Source organism: Rhinatrema bivittatum, chromosome 2 (assembly GCF_901001135.1).
Source record: "Rhinatrema bivittatum chromosome 2, aRhiBiv1.1, whole genome shotgun sequence".
Lineage (NCBI taxonomy): Eukaryota > Metazoa > Chordata > Amphibia > Gymnophiona > Rhinatrematidae > Rhinatrema > Rhinatrema bivittatum.
In genome coordinates, this window is record NC_042616.1 from 136,291,540 (window position 1) to 136,307,130 (window position 15,591).

At 47.4% G+C, this 15,591-nt stretch overlaps 1 protein-coding gene across 11 annotated transcripts in view; it reads left to right on the plus strand.

Annotated features, from left to right (window-relative positions):
* ABI1 (abl interactor 1) overlaps positions 1-15,591 on the plus strand; it is a 263,170-nt gene that overhangs the window by 198,833 nt on the left and 48,746 nt on the right. For all 11 annotated transcript variants that reach the window (XM_029588652.1, XM_029588655.1, XM_029588654.1 and 8 more), the window contains one exon: positions 7,119-7,259. In XM_029588652.1, coding sequence (XP_029444512.1) covers positions 7,119-7,259 — 141 coding nt within the window. The remainder of the gene's footprint in view (positions 1-7,118; positions 7,260-15,591) is intronic.

The following is a 15,591-nucleotide window of genomic DNA, read 5'->3' on the forward strand; positions in this document are numbered from 1 at the left end:
ATTACGACTGAGTAGTCTGTAAGCAGGGGGAAAATGAGAGTACCGTAACTAGCTGGAGTACACCATCTCTTGTAATGTGATGTTAAAACTTTTATAACATGGGTTCCGTGAATTTATGAAAAATGTTGTGCTTGTTTCCAAATGTGTAAGTCAAATCAAAAAGCGGATTAAAATCCTAAAAACCATGTTTTTGTAATTAAACTCCTCCCCACTTAGTGTTGGCTCTACATATCCATATAGGTATATTCTACACAAGCTTGTATTAATGCCCTATCCAAACAGACTATGGAAATGTTCAAAATAGTTCTTATATGTACAGTTTTAGAAAGATTTCTCTAGTCAGGCCCAAGGGGAGGGTGGGAGATGAGGTAGGTTAGATCAAACATGCCACCAAACCTGACTAGCTGTATAAGGGGCTGTCGTAGTACCTTGAAAGCAAATACCATTCCAGGAAACATGGAAATAATCATCATGGAAGCCTTCTGAAGAAGATTAAGACAGGTAGTGTGAAGCGTGCTGAAGTTGATGGCATGATGCAGTCAGTCAGCCAAACTGCGGTGTAATACTCTTTATCCCAGGACAAGCAGGATGCTAGTCCTCACATATGGGTGACATCGGTAATGGAGCCCTATGTACGGAAAACTTCTGTAAAAGTTTCTATGAAACTTTTGACTGGCACCAGAGTGCCTACTGAGCATGCCCAGCATGTCATGATATTCCCTGCCACAGGGGTCTCCCTTTAGTCTTCTTTTTTCCGCGAAGCAATTAGCCTCGCGGTTATCAGGAGTCCTGTGGGATTCTCCACATATTTTCCTTACGGAAAGCTTTAAAAAACTTCAAACGCAGAGGGTCTCCCTTAGTTTGATCATCGCGGTGAGTTTTTCCCGTTCTCGCGGTTCCGTGCCGTTTTTTGACTAAAAACAAAATTTACCTGAGCCTTAGGCCGTCGACGGCTGCCCGGCCACAAAATGGCTACAGGTTTTAAAAAATGTCCGAAATGCGCGAGAAATATGTCTATTACAGACCCTCACCAAGACTGTGTACTTTGCCTTGGTGAAGGTCATGATGTAAAAAATTGTCCCTTATGCGCTACGATGACCTCGAAAGGTCGACGTCTACGGATGGACAAGATGGAGCAATTATTCAAAATTCAACTGATTACTGCTCCATCTACTTCCACACAATCGTCTCCGGCTGGGGCGATTAGGAAAGTGGTCTTGAAGAAACGTCACTCCGGTGACTCGGGAGACGCTCCTTTTTCCTCCCCCTCACCATCGTCCAGAGCGTCCACATCGAGTAGCGAAAAAGGGCGCGAAAAAGATAAACATCGCCATCGGCATCGCAGGCCGCAACCAGCAACCATCGCTCCGATACCCGGCGAGCCATCGGCGGAAGACGGGGCACCGAGTAAGAAAGCCCGGCTCCAAAGTAAGGCTTCCGAGCCACCGACAGGCCAATCCTCGCCGATTCCGGCGGAAGGAATCGTACCTCCTCAGGGCCCTGAGGTCGTACTACTGTCGCCACCACCGCCTCCCCCCATGGGTGCTCTGTTCACATCATCCATGCGGGCGGAACTTGACAGTTACATACGTCAAGCGGTTAAGGATGCCTTTATCGAGGCGATGCCACGGCCTGCCACTCCGGTTCTGCCATCGACACCGGTCATAGGAGGATCTCCGGTTCCATCACCGATTCCTTCACTACCGATGCCAAGGAAATCACCGCTCTCCTCGATGGCGCCGATTCCATTGCCGGTTCTACCTAGGCCGCAGCCACCGGATTCAGCATTGCCGATTCCCCGAGTACCATCGATTCCACCACGGCCATCGATCCCGATGGCACCTTCGATGCCTTCTCAAGAGTCCATTTTTCAACCATTGATGGACAAGCTGGACTCACTAATACATTGCTTCTCATCTCTACCACATCCTATAGATGTAGATGACAGTCAAGAGCCAATACCAGGTCCTTCGGGTGTCCCACCACCCCTCAGACCTCAGACTCCACTTTCTGAAATGCCAACTAAGCCTACTAGGCCGTTGGAGCTCCCTCTGGATGATAGTGACGAAGAATTCTCCTCGGATGAAGACCTCCTTTCTGAGCCTTCTCCCCCAGAAGATAGAAGAAAGTCACCACCGGAGGATCTCTCTTTCTCCAACTTTATTAAGGAGATGTCTCAAACAATTCCCTTTTCTCTCATCTCTGAAGTGGACAGCAGACAAAAAACCTTGGAGGTGCTTCAATTCGTAGACCCTCCCAAGGAAATTCTTGCTATTCCTGTTCATGAAGTTTTACAAGAACTTATGTACAGGATATGGGAACACCCTGGGTCGGTGGCAGCTGTTAATAAGCGGGCGGATGCCACTTACCTAGTACAACCCATCCCGGGGTTCCAAAAAACTCAACTACCGCATCAGTCAGTGGTGGTCGAGTCGGCCCAAAAGAAGGCCAAAAGATTAAAGCAACATGCCTCCATACCTCCTGGAAAGGATAATAGGTTCTTGGACAATCTTGGTCGAAAAATCTTCCAAGCTGCTATGCTGGTAGCTAGAATAAATTCATACCAGCTTTTTATGAACCAGTACCAGCGTGACCTATGGAAGCAAGTTGAATCCCTGTCTCAGCAGTTACCTGACCATCTTCAGGAAGGTTTTCAAAACCTAGTACATAAGGGCCTAGAGGCGGGGAAACACGAGGTTCGGGCCACGTATGATTCATTCGAGACAACCTCCAGATTGTCTGCAGCTGGAATAACGGCGAGAAGATGGGCCTGGCTTAAATCATCAGAGCTCAGACCAGAAGTACAGGAGCGCTTGGCGGACCTGCCTTGCTTAGGAGAGAACCTCTTTGGCGATAAGGTCAAGGAGGCAGTAGCCACCATCAAGGACCATACAGAAACCCTCAAACAGCTTTCTCAGCTGCCACAAGAGGTACATCAACCTTCTAGGAGGCCTCCAAGAAGGGAACAAAGAAAGCCATATTACCGCCCTAGGCGGTATTATCCGCCAGTAGCCAGGCCCAGACAACAAAGACCTGCTCAACGGCCTCAGCCTCGCCAAAGACCTGCTAGGCCTCAACAACCTCCGCCTGCGGCGTCCACTTCCGGATTTTGAAGTTCAACCAGAGGGCATGAGTCATTATCAAAATCCCTATCCACAAGTACCGGTTGGAGGCCGAGTTGCTCACCATCTTCAAACTTGGACCTCCATCACTACAGACCAATGGGTACTCTCAATCATATCTCAGGGGTACCACTTGGACTTCCTCACTGTACCAAAAGACAATCCCCCTATTCCGTCTTGGACAGTGTCTCATCATTACACAATCCTGCAAGCAGAATTATCTACCCTCCTGACTGCCAGGGCCATCGAAAGAGTTCCCAGGCCTCAGTGGGGCACAGGATTCTACTCCCGATATTTCCTCATTCCAAAGAAAACCGGGGGTCTACGTCCTATCCTGGACCTAAGAAATCTCAACAAATTTTTAAAGAAGGAAAAATTCAGGATGGTGTCCTTAGGCACCATGCTACCTCTTCTTCAAAAAGGAGATTGGCTCTGCTCTCTGGATCTTCAAGACGCTTACGCTCACATTCCCATATTTCCACCTCATCGACAGTTCCTACGATTTCTGGTACAAGGTCAACACTTCCAATACAGGGTGCTACCTTTCGGCCTTGCCTCAGCACCTCGAGTGTTCACAAAGTGTCTAGCAGTAGCGGTGGCACATCTTCACAAGCAACAAGTACATGTGTTCCCCTACTTGGACGATTGGCTCATCAAGAGTCATACACAGAGCGGAGCTGTCACTTCTCTCCATCTCACAATAAGATTGCTTCACTCCTTGGGATTTCTCATCAATTACGACAAATCCCATCTCACACCATCTCACCAGTTGCAGTTCATAGGTGCAGATCTCAACACCATCACAGCAAAGGCTTTTCTTCCGAAAGACCGGGCTCAATCGCTCGTTCTCCTAGTACATTCTATTCGCAATCAATATACAGTCACAGCTCATCAGTGCCTCATCCTACTCGGACACATGGCCTCAACAGTTCACGTCACTCCCATGGCCAGACTGACCATGCGACTAATGCAATGGACACTCAAATCTCAATGGATTCAAGCCATTCAACCACTGTCCACTCACATCCAGATAACACCAGAGCTGAAGTATTCCCTTCTCTGGTGGACATCACCACTCAACTTGCTCAAAGGCCTACCTTTTCAACAACCAGTTTCACAAGTGACTTTAACTACAGATGCGTCCACCTTGGGATGGGGAGCGCACATTGCTCATCTGAAAACACAGGGCAAGTGGACAAAGCAAGAAGCTTCCTTTCAGATAAATTTCCTGGAGCTTCGAGCTATACGCTATGCTCTATATGCATTCAAGGACTGCCTTTCACACAAGACTGTTCTGATCCAAACGGACAATACAGTAGCCATGTGGTACATCAACAAACAGGGTGGTACGGGCTCGTACCTCCTTTGCCAGGAAGCGGCTCAAATATGGGACTGGGCCCTAGCACACTCAATTCTACTACGGGCCACCTACCTAGCAGGCATCCACAACACAGTAGCGGATCGCCTCAGCCGTCACTTTCAACCACACGAGTGGTCCCTCGACCCAGCGTTAGCAATCAAGATATTTCAACGCTGGGGTCAACCAACAATAGATCTCTTTGCGTCACATCTGAACTACAAAGTGAACAATTACTGCTCTCTCCTCTTCCGGCAGAACAGCTTACCAAAGGACGCGTTTGCCCGCCATTGGAACTCAGGCCTGTTATACGCGTATCCACCAATACCGCTCATAACCAAAACCTTAGTAAAGCTACAACAGGACAAGGGGACAATGATACTCATAGCCCCATATTGGCCTCGACAAGTATGGTTCCCCACACTGCTAGATCTCTCAGTCAGGGATCCAATTCGCCTGGGAGTAGCTCCCAATCTCATAACTCAGGAACAGGGTCAGTTGCGCCATCCCAACCTTCAATCCCTGTCCCTGACAGCATGGATGTTGAAAGCCTGATCTTACAACCATTCAACCTTTCAACTAATATATCTCAGGTACTTATAGCTGCACGTAAACCTTCCACTAGAAAGAATTATTCCTACAAATGGAAAAGGTTTACTTTATGGTGCACTCAGAAAGATTTAGATCCTTTCACTTGCCCCACTACCTCGCTACTAGATTACCTTTACCATCTCTCAGACTCTGGTCTTAAGACGTCATCTGTAAGGGTACACTTAAGTGCAATCTCAGCTTATCATAACAAGCTAGGAGATACATCGATCTCCACGCAGCCTCTCGTCAGTAAATTCATGAGAGGCCTAACTCACATTAAACCTCCAATTCATTCCCCAAGCATTCAATGGGACCTGAACGTAGTTTTAACCAAGCTTATGCGTTCTCCATTTGAACCCATAAATACCTGTGACCTTAAATTCCTTACTTGGAAAACGGTATTTCTTATAGCCATTACATCAGCTAGAAGGGTCAGTGAACTGCAGGCCCTAGTAACTTACGAACCCTTCACGAAGTTCCTTCATGACAGAGTAGTCCTCCGTACACATCCAAAATTCCTTCCTAAGGTTGTCACGGAATTTCATTTAAACCAAACCATAGTTTTACCTACATTTTTTCCTAGGCCTCACTCTCACCAGGGAGAGAGAGCCTTACACACTTTGGACTGTAAGCGTGCGTTATCTTTCTATTTAAACCGCACTGCAGCCCAAAGAAAATCTAATCAGCTGTTTGTGTCCTATGATCCAAACAAACCAGGTAAAGCAGTGGGTAAGCATACTCTGTCAACCTGGCTAGCAGATTGCATACAATTTTGTTATGAAAAAGCAGGCCTTACTCTCCAAGGGCGAGTAAACGCACATTCAGTCAGAGCAATGTCAACCTCAGTAGCACACCTTCGCTCTGTACCTATTCTGGACATTTGTAAAGCAGCAACATGGAGTTCTCTTCACACCTTTGCAGCTCACTACTGTCTAGACAAAGAGGGAAGACAAGATTCAGCATATGGACAATCTGTCTTAAAGAACTTGTTTCCAGTTTAACCCCAACTCCTTCTTCATCCAACCTGCTGGGATTTCGACTGATTCATTCCAATAACAATACCTTACAGTCGTTTCAGCACCGAATGAATCAGCCTCTAGCTCGCTAATCACCCATATGTGAGGACTAGCATCCTGCTTGTCCTGGGATAAAGCAAAATTGCTTACCTTGTAATAGGTGTTATCCCAGGACAGCAGGATGTAGTCCTCACGAAACCCACCCGCCACCCCGCGGAGTTGGGTCCGATACGTTTTATTGTTTTATTTTTGGCTAACGCTATTTGCTACAAACAAAGACTAAAGGGAGACCCCTGTGGCAGGGAATATCATGACATGCTGGGCATGCTCAGTAGGCACTCTGGTGCCAGTCAAAAGTTTCATAGAAACTTTTACAGAAGTTTTCCGTACATAGGGCTCCATTACCGATGTCACCCATATGTGAGGACTACATCCTGCTGTCCTGGGATAACACCTATTACAAGGTAAGCAATTTTGCTTTCTCAAGTTGAAACATTTATTGTGTAAAAAAAAAAAATTTGACTATGTCAGAGTAAGAAGTTTGATGGTTAAAATAATGGACTGAGTACCAGGACAACTGAGTTTTAATTCCACTTCTGCTATTGATACTAGTTGAGATCTTGGGCTAATTCTTGTCTCACATATCAAATATGCCCTTTTGGGAAGGGACTCCTTGTACATGTATGTAAATAGTGCCCTCTTTTAAGGTGCTGTATTTTTCCAAGATATTTAATAAACAAACCTTCTTGGGCTTGCTCTTGTAAAGAAGCATGTTTCACCATCTCAGTCTTTTGTACAGAAGCCATCTTGAGAAATAGGCTTTAATGTACCTATTATATTTATGTATCTTAACTTGCCTAAAATCTTTTATTTTTTTATTTTTTTACTTGCCATTTATATCTTTAAACAGTTTCTGCTAATGAAAGTTAGGGGGGAAAATTGCCTAAACTTCCCGGAAAGAACTCAGTATTGACCTGCTTTCTCTGCTCATTAAATTAATTTATTGCCCCTCCCTCTCCCCTTTTTGTCTAGACGGAACACTCCATATAAAACCCTGGAGCCTGTCAAGCCTCCAACAGTTCCCAATGATTACATGACAAGCCCTGCCAGACTTGGAAGCCAGCACAGTCCTGGAAGAACTGCATCTCTGAACCAGAGACCAAGAACACACAGGTACAGTACCCCCCGCCCGTCCTTTCCTGGTGCAGGTCAAGGCTTGTAGACATTGCTATGCCTGATTTCTAAAACTGGAAGTTTAGGTTTTCAGTAAGAGGCAGTCGCCAAATAAACTGACATTTGTGGATCAAAATATTCTAGATCTTATTTTTAAGATGTGTACATTTTTCAAACCCCCTCCCCCCCCCCTCGCTTCAGCACAACCTTTCTCAAACAATTTTTCTAAAATTTGATTTCTGGATGCTGTTGTGCCAGCTAATCTCTGACCCTTGCTTGGACCTTAGCAACAGAGAGCTATTCCTGATTGGGGCACAGCAGGGAGAAGTGAAACAATTACTGGTACAAATGACCAAAAATGTTATAGAAGAAACCACTTTTGTTTAAAGATTGTTGCTTTCAAGAGCCTGAATACTGCAGATCTACTGAGACATTGCTTTGAAATTCCTTGCATTTGATAAAACTGTGCAAAGGTAAAACTGAATTTACAGCATTTAGGAGACAGTTGAAAACAGCTTGATTCTGGGGTTGGCCTGGTAAATCGGTAGCAGTGCCATGCTGAGGTCTCCAGTTCGATTCCCAGATCCGGGTCTTCTTTGGCTGGGCATACTGTAGAAGCGAGATTTGCAGCTCCTGGTGGGGAGGGAGTCTTTCTCAGTTAAGGGTGACACCTAGTGGCCAGAGTGATGCAGGGTGCTTGGCTTCCAGCCCCAGAACCATTGATAGAATCAGAATGGTTTCCAAGGAACAGTATATACTGCACTACAAAATTAACTGTTTTTCTAGGATAATGCAGCACAAAATCATGCTGACATGATTTTTTTTAGGCCTGGCCATTTCTCTCCCCCCCCCCCCCCCCCCCAACAGCTCAGTCAGAATCAGGATTGGGATTCTGGTACCATGACCCTTCATGCAACTGCCTAAGGAATTTTTTCTTATTTTATATTGCTGCCTTCACAAAGACAACCCTGTCAGGTTTCATTCAATTCTTTATGTTCTCTATAAAAATTGGTGGGAATGTGAAGGTTGCATTAGGCTGCATGGAAAGCAATTCTTTTATCCTAAGATTAGTTGATTGATTTTAGCTGTAAACTTGATTGCCTGCCTGAGAAGTGCAGCAAATTATTTAGGCTCTAATTGGATAAGTAATCTGTTTTTATTGTAAGGTGTTGAGAGTTTAGAGGTTTTTACCTAATATGTGAGGTGCAATCCTGGCATGTTCTATATGTGATAAAGTGTGCTGGACTCAGTGCACTGCATTTCTTTAAGTTTAGCTTTTGTGTGCTAAAATGTCCTCCCATGTAATAAGTTTTAGTGCACAAAATCGTGCCCTAAGCAGGAAGCAAAAAAGTGAGCTCATTTTATTGTACTTTCCTTGCAAATATGTTAGCTGTATACAGAATTGCTTTCAGTGCATCAAAGTGCATCACCTGTTTACTTCCCTTTTTAGCACTAAACTGTACTTCATCTCAGGGGCTGAATTAAAAGCTTAGCTTTCATTTACTTTTATGAAAAGTGAAGAATTAGGGGTTGGGTTAGAGGAGGCCCAGACTTGGGCTGCCTGGATACAGGAGATTCTGAAATCAGGCCCCTAGGTCACAGGAGGGGGGGAGGGAGGGAGGGATCCCATGTCCAGCAGTCCTAGATGAGTGAGTGACTGACTATGCCTGCCCTCCCCCTGTTTCCCTACCCGCACACCCACCTCTTACATCCGTACCTGTCTAATCCCTCCTTCTTGCTGCTTCTCCCCAATGGGTGGGAGAGGGTGGGTTTCTGGTCCTGGGTCAGCCTCTCTCTCCTTTAGGGATCCCAGATCACTTTGGACTGGACCAGAGAGCCTCCATATTTTTAATTCAGTGGTTGAAAGTGTAAGTTAAGTTTATCTTCCACCTCTAATCACTGAATTAAAAAATAGTTTACTTCCATTTTAGCACACTTCCTTGATTTTAGTGCACAGTTGTAAGTATTATAAGTATTGTAAGTATTTGATTATTAAATCAAAAGTAAAGTAAAAACTTACTTTACTTTTGCACTAAATATTTAGTACATGTTTTTCTCACAGGACAAGCAGGATGGTTGTCCTCACAAATGGGTGACATCAAGGATGGAGCCCACCACGGAAAACTTCTGTCAAAGTTTAACAGAACTTTGACTGGCCCCTACTGGGCATGCCCAGCAAGGCACTGACCCTGCAGCCAGCAGGGGTCTCCCTTAGTCTTCTTTTTTCCGCGCAGCAGTTGCCACGCGGTGAAAGGAGCTCTCTAACCACGTTCCTGACAGGAATTTGGAAATTAATTTCCTAAGAAAATTTGCCCCTCAGGGGTCTCCCTTCGACAAATTTTTTAGTCATCTTACGGAACCCGGTAAGTTTTTTGCCTTCTTCCATCGACTACCGTCGAATTTGGCCCTCGAGGCCTGTTGGCACTTACCGATCCCCAGCCTAAATTTTGGCTTCCAGCCATGGCAACTGGGTTCCGTCGTTGTCCGGATTGTACCCGGACTATGTCCATCACAGACCCCCACAGGGTTTGTGTAATGTGCTTGGGTAGTGAGCATGATGTCCTGACTTGCACCAAATGTGCCTTAATGACACCCAAGGGTCGCAAAGCCAGGATGGAGAAGATGGGGCTCCTCTTCCATGCACCCACCCCAACGCCATCGATAGCATCGACGTCATCGGAACCGGCACCGTCGAAGTTGTACCATCATCGTCAACCCTCCGGTGACTGTCCGCCATCGATCGCTTCTCGGCCGTCGACTCCCGTCCCTTCCCCGGATGGGCGAGGGGATCGGAAGGAAAAGCACCGCCATCGACGGCACAAGTCTCGGCCTGTCGAGGATCCACAGCCATCGACCTCTACTCAAGCCGAGCCACCGACAAAGAAGCCGCGAACAGACCGGACGCCCTCCACGTCTCGTTCACCGGCATCGAGGAAACCCTCACCCTCTCGGGGTGTGGGGGCCGTGATCCCACCGGTTACGGTGGTCCCTCCGGCCCTGCCTCAGCCTCCCTCTCCCGTCGAGCCGGGTATGGTTACCCCTGGTCTCCGGGCAGAACTGGACCGGCTGGTCCAGGAGGCCATCGAGAAAGCGATGAAGAAATTACAACCTCCATCGGCACCGTCTCCGGCACCGGTTCCAGTGCCGCCCCCGGCACCGGCTTCGCCACCGAGGAGGGAACCGACCACCGAGCCGTTGATACAAGCGCTAGCACCGCTACTGAGCCGCATGGAGGCACTCATGACGGCCCTTCCATCGGTGATTCCAGTGCCATCGACAACACCACCGTCTCAGACTGGTTTCTCATCGGCAGGAGAAACACAGTTTCGAATTCCCCCTTCCGGGGTAGTTCCATCGGTACCTTCTGGTATATCTCCACCGATTTACCCTTCGGCTCCATCGATTCCGCGACAGGCACCGATTCCATCGGCAGCACCGAAGCCATCGATGCCATTTCTGGTTCCACCTACCGCACCGATTCCACCTCGGTTTCCATCGATGCCTTCAGAGCCTCAGCCAGGTCCATCAGGGCTACAAGCCCCACATGATCCCTACGATACCTGGGGTGATGATGATGATACCTCTTCTGACACAAATTTGCCTTCGCCACCATCTCCTACAGAGAGTAGAAAAAGATCTCCTCCTGAGGATCTATCTTTCATTAATTTTGTGAAAGAGATGTCAGAAGTTGTACCTTTCCAACTACAATCTGAAGCTGATGACAGACACCAGATGATGGAACTACTTCAATTTCTGGATGCTCCAAAAATCATCGCTTCCATCCCTATACACCAGGTGTTTTTGGATCTGCTCAAGAAAAACTGGGAATCTCCTTCATCGGTGTCACCAGTTAACAAGAAAGCTGACTCCACATACCTTGTCCAGTCAGCACCAGGTTTCCAAAAACCTCAACTGGATCATCGCTCTGTTGTGGTTGAGTCCGCACAGAAGAAGGCCAAGCGTCTTAAGCCGCACTCTTCTACCCCACCTACCAGGGACAACAAGTTCCTGGATAGTGTGGGACGGAAAGTGTATCATGGAGCTATGTTGATTTCACGCATAGCTTCATATCAACTTTACATGACTCAATACAACAGAGCCATCCTTAAGCAGATGCAAGACTATGCTGACACGTTGCCGGACCAATACCAACCGCAGCTTCAAACTCTTCTTCACAAGGGATTTGAGGCAGGGAAGCACGAGATTAGGACTGCCTACGACATATTCGATGCTTCCACGAAGGTTTCAGCCACAGCCATCTCAGCCAGACGTTGGGCTTGGTTAAAGTCATCCAACCTTCGCCCAGAGGTCCAGGATCGTCTTGCTGATTTGCCCTGCTTAGGCGACAATTTGTTTGGAGAACAAATTCAACAAATTGTGGCGGAGTTAAAAGACCACCATGAGACGTTGAAACAACTCTCATCTTTCCCACCTGAGGTGACCTCCAAGCAACCGCAAAAGAAGGACTCTAAGAAGTCGTTCTTTCGACCACGCCGCTACTACCCTCCGTCAACTAGGGCTCGTCCTGCACGGTTCTCTAACAGGCCTCAGCCTCGTCAGCCGAGAAAGCAAAGACCTACTGTAGCCCCACCTCCTGGGCCTGCGGCGGGCCTTTGACTTCCCTGTATTGAGCACATGCCAACTCCCTCTTCCACACATCCCTGTGGGAGGTCGGCTGTACCACTTCTTACCCCGTTGGAAACAGATTACCTCAGATCAGTGGGTGCTAGCAATTATCGCACAGGGTTACCACCTCAACTTCATAACACTTCCGCCAGACTCCCCACTCCTTCAGGCATGGAGTGTAACCAGCCATTTGACTCAATTACATCAAGAAGTATCCCTTCTTCTACAATCAAATGCTATAGAACCCGTCCCTCCTTGTCAACAAGGGAAAGGATTCTATTCCAGATACTTCCTAATACCAAAGAAATCAGGGGGGTTACGTCCAATTCTGGACCTTCGGGCCCTCAACAAGTATCTACAAAAAGAGAAGTTCAAGATGGTAACCCTGGGCGCCTTGCTCCCTCTGTTGCAAAAGGGGGATTGGCTGTGCTCTCTCGACCTCAAGGACGCTTATACCCACATTGCGATAACACAATCTCATCGCAAGTATCTGCGTTTTCTGATAGGCCACGACCATTATCAATACCGGGTACTACCTTTCGGGCTGGCATCTGCTCCACGAGTCTTTACCAAATGTCTCGTAGTAGTAGCAGCATTTCTCAGGAAGGAAGGTGTCCACGTCTACCCCTATCTGGACGATTGGCTAATCAGGGCCTCCACCCCTCAAATTGCGCAATCTTCCCTAAAGTTGACAATTCACACACTCCTCTCCTTAGGGTTTCTTGTCAATTACGAGAAATCTTGCTTGGTCCCATCTCAGACCTTATCCTTCATTGGAGCAGACTTGGACACCTTACAGGCAAAAGCCTACCTTCCACTTCAACGAGTCCAAACTCTCATGTCTCTAGCTCGCCAGCTCCAGTCTCAACACACTGCCACAGCTCGCCAATTCCTCATCCTCCTAGGACACATGGCATCCTCGGTTCAAGTTACTCCCTTGACCCGACTAGCCATGAGAGTAACGCAATGGACTCTGCGACACCAATGGCTTCAAGCTTTCCAGCCTCTGTCCTACATCGTCACAGTTACACAAGCGCTACGCCTGTCTTTAACCTGGTGGACGACTCAAGTCAATCTCCTTCAGGGCTTACCCTTTCTCCTACCAGATCCACAGGTAATCCTAACCACCGATGCTTCCCACGTCGGTTGGGGGGCCCATGTGGACGATTTACAAACCCAAGGGTTGTGGTCGCCAGAGGAAGCCGAACACCAGATAAATTTCTTGGAACTTCGAGCAATTCGCTACGCGCTCAGAACTTTCAAAGATCATCTATCAGATCAGATAATCTTAATCCAGACAGACAACCAAGTGGCCATGTGGTACATAAACAAGCAGGGAGGCACAGGCTCCTTCCTTCTGTGTCAGGAAGCTGCGCAGATTTGGGCAGAAGCCCTCTCCCATTCCATGTACCTCAAGGCCACTTACTTGCCGGGAGTAGACAATGTATTGGCAGACCAGCTGAGCCGTGTCTTCAAGCCACACGAGTGGTCACTCGATCCTCTGGTAGTGACCTCTCTGTTTCACAAGTGGGGTTTTCCCCACATAGACCTCTTTGCGTCCCCTCAGAACCACAAAGTGGACGATTACTGCTCTCTCATTCGGAGCCAACACTCTCAGCCGAGGGATGCCTTCTCCCTCAAGTGGACGACAGGTCTGCTCTATGCATTCCCTCCACTTCCTCTTCTGTCAAGGACTCTCGTGAAGCTTCGCCAGGACGGAGGAACCATGATCCTGATAGCACCCCACTGGCCACGCCAAGTGTGGTTTCCCATACTCCAGGATCTCTCCATCCACAGGCACATCCCTCTGGGAACGGATCCGCATCTGCTCACTCAAAACGACGGATGCCTTCTCCATCCCAACCTCCAAGCCTTGTCCCTGACGGCATGGCTGTTGAAAGGTTAGTCCTTCAGCCTTTTAACCTTTCGGATTCGGTTTCTCGTGTCCTGATAGCTTCACGAAAGCCCTCCACCAGAAGATCCTATTCATATAAATGGAAAAGGTACACATCATGGTGCACTTCTCAGTCCCTTGATCCCCTTTCCTGTCCAATCTCTAAGTTCTTGGACTATTTATGGCATCTATCGGAATCAGGTCTTAAAACCTCTTCCATTAGGATGCATGTCAGTGCGGTAGCCGCTTTCCATAAAGGTATAGAGGGTGTCCCTATTTCAGTACAACCCCTGGTAACACGCTTTCTTAAAGGCTTGCTCCATCTGAAGCCACCCTTACGTCCTCCGGCCCCATCTTGGGACCTTAATCTGGTTCTTGGTCGTCTAATGAAACCGCCTTTCGAACCTCTGCACTCCTGTGAATTGAAGTATCTCACATGGAAAGTATTATTCCTGTTGGCTATCACTTCAGCTCGCAGGGTTAGTGAGTTACAGGCCTTAGTCACCTATCCGCCTTACACTAAACTCCTGCAAGACAGGGCGGTACTCCGCACTCACCCTAAATTTTTACCTAAGGTAGTTTCTGAGTTTCATATCAATCAATCCATAATACTACCTATCTTTTTTCCCAGGCCCCACTCCAACTCCGGGGAACAGACTCTGCATACCCTAGACTGCAAACGGGCTCTAGCTTTTTATCTAGACCGTACAGTTGCTCACAGGAAGGGCACTCAATTGTTTGTCTCCTTCCATCCTAACAAGTTAGGACAACCTGTGGGTAAGCAGGCTCTTTCCTCCTGGTTGGCGGACTGCATTTCTTTTTGCTATCAGCAAGCTGGCATTCCTTTTCAAGACCGTGTTAAAGCACACTCTGTGAGGGCCATGGCGACTTCAGTAGCACACCTTCGATCGGTGCCGCTTCCTGACATCTGCAGGGCTGCAACCTGGAGTTCTCTCCATACCTTTGCAGCCCACTATTGTTTGGACAAAGCTGGAAGACAGGACTCCATCTTCGGCCAATCTGTCTTGCGTAACCTTTTTCCAACTTGATGTACCAACACCCTTCCACCTTCCCGGTAGGGTGCGGATGCCCTTTCCCAAATTCCACCCCAGTTGTTGTGCCTGTTGCACGTCGTTGGGTGCATTTGGTGCAAGCCAGGACATCCTCAGCTCGGTACTCACCCATTTGTGAGGACAACCATCCTGCTTGTCCTGTGAGAAAGCAAATGTTGCTTACCTGATGTAACAGGTGTTCTCACAGGACAGCAGGATGTTAGTCCTCACGAAACCCACCCGCCACCCCGCGGTGTTGGGTTCGTTTTAGTTTTTACTTTTTTGGGCACTGCCTGTAGCTTTGAAAATCAGACTGAAGGGAGACCCCTGCTGGCTGCAGGGTCAGTGCCTTGCTGGGCATGCCCAGTAGGGGCCAGTCAAAGTTCTGTTAAACTTTGACAGAAGTTTTCCGTGGTGGGCTCCATCCTCGATTTCACCCATTTGTGAGGACTAACATCCTGCTGTCCTGTGAGAACACCTGTTACATCAGGTAAGCAACATTTGCTTTATCCCTTTTATAGTGCTATAAATCTGTGACTGAGCACTTTGGAAGTAACTCTTGATTGGATGTACAGAAATAGTACTTTAAGTTGACCATTCATGAAGACCTTATAGCACATGAATACCTTCTTAGATATTGCCTGCCAGCTGCCTCTAGAGTTATTTATTTAAAATTGCTTACATTACACTTTTATAATAACATAAACAATTGTAATTAGTAATACATATTTTATTTATTTAAAACTTCTTATATACCGTC